We start from the raw sequence: 5,271 nt of genomic DNA, 5'->3' as shown, positions 1-5,271 counted from the left end.
CATCCCATACACCAAAGAGAACGGTGTAGTTCTCGTGGAAGTTCGGACTGTTGTGCGATAAGCATGCAAAGCAAAAGGTAACTTCTCATGCCAATCTTTGTATATATCTGTCATCTTTTCAATTATCCTTTTAATGTTCTTGTTGGCTACTTCCACCGCTCCATTCATCTTTGGGCGATAAGGCATTGAATTGTGATGCTTGATCTTGAACTTGGCACAAACCTCTTTCATCATCGAACCATTGAGGTTACTAGCGTTATCCGTGATGATCCTTTCCGGGAGACCATAGCGGCATATTATTTCTTTTTGGATGAACTTGCATACCACTTTCTAGGTCACATTGGCATAAGATGTTGCTTCTACCCACTTAGTGAAGTAATCAATTGCCACCAGAATAAACCGATGCCCATTTGCTGCCTTCGGGGTTATCAACCCAATCACATCCATGCCCCACATTGAGAATGGCCATGGTGATGTCAATTCATGCAGTGAATTAGCAGGGGTGTGAATTCTGTCTGCATATATCTAACACTTGTGACACTTTCGAGCGAAATTTATACAATCCGTTTCCAACGTGAGCCAGTAATACCCTGCTCTCATGACCTATCTTGCCAACTTATGTCCACTTGCATGTGCTCCACAAATTCTTTCGTGAACTTGCTCAACTATTCTCCGAGCTTCGGTTGAATCCACGCATCTCAAAAGCGTTCGATCCCTACTTCTCTTGTATAAGATGTTCCCATCCAAGAAGAAATTCATTGCCAACCTTCTAATGGTTTTCTTATCATTTTCTGAGCTTTGATCCGGGTACTACTGAAACTTGAGATAATGAACAATATCATCGTACCACGGTTTCCTATCTATTTCTTTTTTTACATTGGAGCAGTGTGCGGGGCACTCTCGAAGATTAATCATGATGGGTTGAATCTTGACATTGGTACCAACTTTGAACATTGCCGCCAACGTGGCTAATGCATCGGCCATTTGGTTCTCCTCTCGGGGCAAATGGGTGAAGCAAATCTTATCAAAATTTTCAATTAGCTTTGAAACATACTTGTCATATCGGACTAACTTCGAGTCACGTGTCTCCCATTCTCCTCGTAATTGATAAATAACCAAAGCAGAGTCCCCATACACTTCCAAAATACGAATTTTCCTCTCGATTGCTGCCTGAAGACCCATGACACAAGCTTCATATTCAGCCACATTATTGGTGCAATAGAAGTTGAGTTTAGCTATGACGAGATAATGATCTCCTTCTGGTGACACTAACACGACCCCTATGCCATGCCCCAAGGCATTCGAAGCTCCGTCGAAAAACATCTTCTAATTTTCTTTCTCCGATTTCTCTCCACTTGTTTGGCATATTAACATCAAGTCCTCATCCGAAAACTCAAACTCCATTGGTTCATAATCCTTTTCCACCATTTCTGCAAGAAAATCCGTGATTGTACTTCCTTTGATAGCTTTTTGGGACACATATACAATATCATATTCAGACAATAACACTTGCCATCTTGCCACTCTACCTGATAAGGAGGGTTTCTCGAAGACGTATTTAATAGGATCCAACTTCGCAATGAGCCAAGTGGTATGATATAGCATGTACTGCCTGAGTCGATGCGCCATCCATGCTAAAGCACAACACATCTTTTCCAACGAGGAATACTTGGACTCGTATTCAGTGAACTTTTTACTCAAGTAGTAAACTACCCTTTCTTTCTTACCAGTTTCATCATACTGTCCTAACACACATCCCATGGATCCTTCATTTACCGTCAGGTTTAAGAGGAGGGGTCTCCCGACCACAAGTGGTACCAATACTGGCGGACTCAACATATATTCTTTAACCTTGTCAAAAGCAACTTGGCACTTCTCATTCCATGCCCCAGGATTATGTTTGCGAAGGAGTTTAAAGATCAGGTCACATTTGAGTGTGAGTTGTGATATGAACCGGGCTATATAATTTAATCTTCCCAAAAATCTTCTAACTTATTTTTGCGTTTTTGGAGGAGGCAAATCACGGATTGCTTGAACCTTATCCGGGTCAACTTCTATTCCTCTTTCACTGATGATGAAACCTAGTAGCTTTCCTGAAGTGACCCCAAAAGTGCGCTCTGTCGGATTTAATCTGAGCTGAAATTTTCGTAACCTCTTGAATAATCTTTCAAGATTGGTTGCATGGTCCTCTGTTTTGCGAGCTTTTACAATCATATCATCCACATACACCTCAACCTCTCTGTGCATCATATCATGAAAGAGAGTCACCATAGCCCGCTGATAAGTTATAAAGGTATATAACATTCTTCAAACCAAATGGCATTACCTTATAACAAAAGGTCCCCCACATAGTTATAAAGGTAGTTTTCTCTCTATCCTCTGGTGCCATCTTAATTTGGTTATACCCTGAAAAGCCATCCATAAAGGAAAACATGGAATGGTGGGCAGTATTGTCAACAAGGTTGTCAATGTGGGGAAGAGGAAAATTATCTTTTAGGCTAGCTCTATTCAAGTCTCGATAATCCACACACATTCTCACTTTTTCGTCTTTCTTAGGTATTGGGACAATATTTGCAACCCATTTAGGGTACTTAGCTACTTCCAAGAATCCTGCATCGAACTGTTTTTTCACATCTTCTTTAATTTTCAATGGCATTTCAGGTTTCATTCTTCTCAACTTTTGCTTAATCGGTTTGCATTCGGGTTTCAAAGGCAGTTTATGAGCTACAATGTCTGTATTGAGTCCTGGCATATCTTGATAGGACCATGCAAACACATCTACATATGCATGGAGTAGCTTTATTAGCTTTTCTTTTTCCATTAACACCAACATCATACCAATTCTAACTTCTTTCTTATTTTCTTCATTTCCCAAATAAATCGTTTCAAGTGTGTCTTGATTGGGACAATTTGTCTCCCCTCCTGTTCTACTAGTCTTAACAAGTCCAGAGTTAAATCATAATCCTCCACGTTTTCTGTATCGTCAAGTTCACTGACACTTGCACCTTTTTCAAAATTAACTTCAAAACCACTGTCATTATCATCTTCGCATTCATTATTTGGAATCCTGGAAGGTAAAGGGAATTGAAATATGTAGAGCTATTGTATAAGTAAATAGTTAAAATAAAGGGATGAAATGACACGAATGGAAATGGTTAATCATGAGAAGAGATATGAAAAATGCACTACGCATGTCAATTTATTAAAATGATAAATGATAAAAAGCTCGATACATAAAATTCCAATGCTTTTGGGGATAAGCATGGATGTTTAGTTTGCATTACTTTGAAATTGAATCACAAGTGACTGGTAAACTCATGGTGGTCTAGCTGCTCAACTTTAGATTCGATGGCCCGAGGTATGTAGTAGAAATCCCATCCACATTTCCTTACTGTTCTTCACCTTCCTTCGTTGCACATATTGATAAATCAGAAAAGGTTTCCCCTAAAGCTGACACTGATTCTCAGCTCTCAACGGTGAATGATTCAGGAAAAATGCAACCTCCAGATCGGAATGTCTCGTACAGATGAGGATATGTCATTCCTTGGATTTCTAACTCATGCCCCTTAAAGCGAGCCAACCTTTCCTTTCTTCTTTCGGCTATCATTTCTTCTCTTTCCTTCTTAGTTGGCTTATACCCCAGGCCAAACCTTTCTTCATTTTTGGTAACACGTATGGGCCTTCTAATGCCTTGTAGTTCTCTTCCCAGTCCTGCCCCCGCTCGGTATCCTTTCCCTACTATCTGACTAACAACCATCTTGGTGGTTTTGGAAAACCTCGGAATAGGCAGTGTGGTTCCTTCTCCAACATATGTGATGTTAACCAACTCGAAGGATTGGAAGGAACATTCAGGCACTTCTTTCGTCGCTTCCACGTAAGGAGTATCTGCTAGCTTGCTTATGAGTAAGTCCTCTTCCCCGTTAACACAAACAATCTTCCTTTCCACGATGAACTTGACCTTCTGATGAAGAGATGAAGGTATGGCCTCAGCCATATGGATCCAAGGTCTTTTCAACAAATAATTGTATGAAGGAGCGATATCCATAACTTGGAATTCAATGGTAAAGGTACACGGGCCAGTTTCTATCGGTATCTTAATGTCCCCTACTACTTCTCTCCTTGTTCCGTCGAAGGATCTCACGATCATTTGACTCTTTCGTATGTACGACATGTTGATGGGTAAACGGGCCAAGGTCCTCATGGGTATCACATTTAAGGACGATCCGTTGTCAAACAGTACCTTTGCGAAGGTACAACCTTTACACTTGGTAGTGATATGCAAGGCTTTGTAATTTCCTCTACCTCCAGAAGGGATTTCTTCATCGCTAAAGGATATTATGTTACCCACCGATATGTTCCCAACGATGTAGTCCAAATTTTCAACTGAGATATCGTGATCCACATATGCTTGGTTTAGAATCCTCATCAAAGAGTTCCTATGTGGTTCTGAGCTGAGGAGCAAAGATAGTAGTGAAATACGAGCGGGTAACCTGTTCAATTGCTCGACCACATTGTACTCACTATGTTTGATGAACTTGAGAAACTCGACAGCTTTCTTTTCCGTCACCGATCTTTTTGGGTCATCTATCGATTCCGAAGGTTGCACATTTTCTTCTCTCAGACTTTGCTCTTTTTCCTTTCCCTTCTCATTCTTGAGATTCTCCAATGCTTCCGGTGAATAGCAACGTCCGCTACGGGTAATCCCTCCAACACCAGTTATATTTGCAGCATCATCTTGGGATTTAGCTACCTATTTCTCCGCTTTTGAAACTTGTACACTGCAGTTGTAGTTCTATGGGATAACTTTGTTGTCTTTGTAGGGGAAGGGTTTAGGGACTTCGATGATCATCTTGGCATGGGTTTTGTCTTCCACAAACTCTCCTCTTGGTTCATAGAAAATGGTTAAAGGTTTTATCTTCATTGAGTGAGTGGACTCCTTGGATATCATGTTTACTGCTGACTCTGAAGCTTCCATATAAAACTCGATCCTTGATTAAATAGGGGTTTCCACTTTTTGAATGTTCCTTTTAACATACACCTCCCTTTCGATTGCATTTATCCCTGCCCCAGCATGATTCGGTAGTGGGTTGTTGTTAACATTCTGTTCTGGCTTTTTTTCAAAGTTCAGGATTCCTGCCTTGATCAACTCTTGCACCTTATGCTTGAATGCTGTGTAATTCTCGATCGAGTGACCTTCAATTCCATAATGATAATCACAGTAGGTGGAAGTATCATACCATATCGGGAATGGAGGTTTTAGTGGCTCTATGT

At 40.6% G+C, this 5,271-nt stretch overlaps 2 protein-coding genes across 2 annotated transcripts; both read right to left on the bottom strand.

Moving 5' to 3' along the window:
• LOC108663230 (uncharacterized protein Mb2253c-like) lies at positions 811 to 1,323 on the bottom strand. The gene has a single exon (XM_018126813.1). It carries the CDS (start codon positions 1,321 to 1,323, stop codon positions 811 to 813), a length of 513 nt encoding a protein of 170 aa, XP_017982302.1.
• On the bottom strand, positions 1,327 to 1,839 carry LOC108663229. The gene has a single exon (XM_018126812.1). The coding sequence runs from the start codon at positions 1,837 to 1,839 to the stop codon at positions 1,327 to 1,329; it is 513 nt and encodes a 170-aa protein (XP_017982301.1).

This window comes from Theobroma cacao, chromosome 9 (genome assembly GCF_000208745.1).
Source record: "Theobroma cacao cultivar B97-61/B2 chromosome 9, Criollo_cocoa_genome_V2, whole genome shotgun sequence".
In the NCBI taxonomy this organism is placed as follows: Eukaryota; Viridiplantae; Streptophyta; class Magnoliopsida; order Malvales; family Malvaceae; genus Theobroma; species Theobroma cacao.
The sequence above is the reverse complement of the archived record's forward strand: the minus strand, read 5'-3'. Positions and strand labels throughout refer to the sequence as shown.

Bases quoted from the DNA above. Each gene is read 5' to 3' on its own strand.
- LOC108663230 (XM_018126813.1), bottom strand. From the start codon at position 1,323: ATGTTTTTCGACGGAGCTTCGAATGCCTTGGGGCATGGCATAGGGGTC.
- LOC108663229 (XM_018126812.1), bottom strand. From the start codon at position 1,839: ATGTTGAGTCCGCCAGTATTGGTACCACTTGTGGTCGGGAGACCCCTC.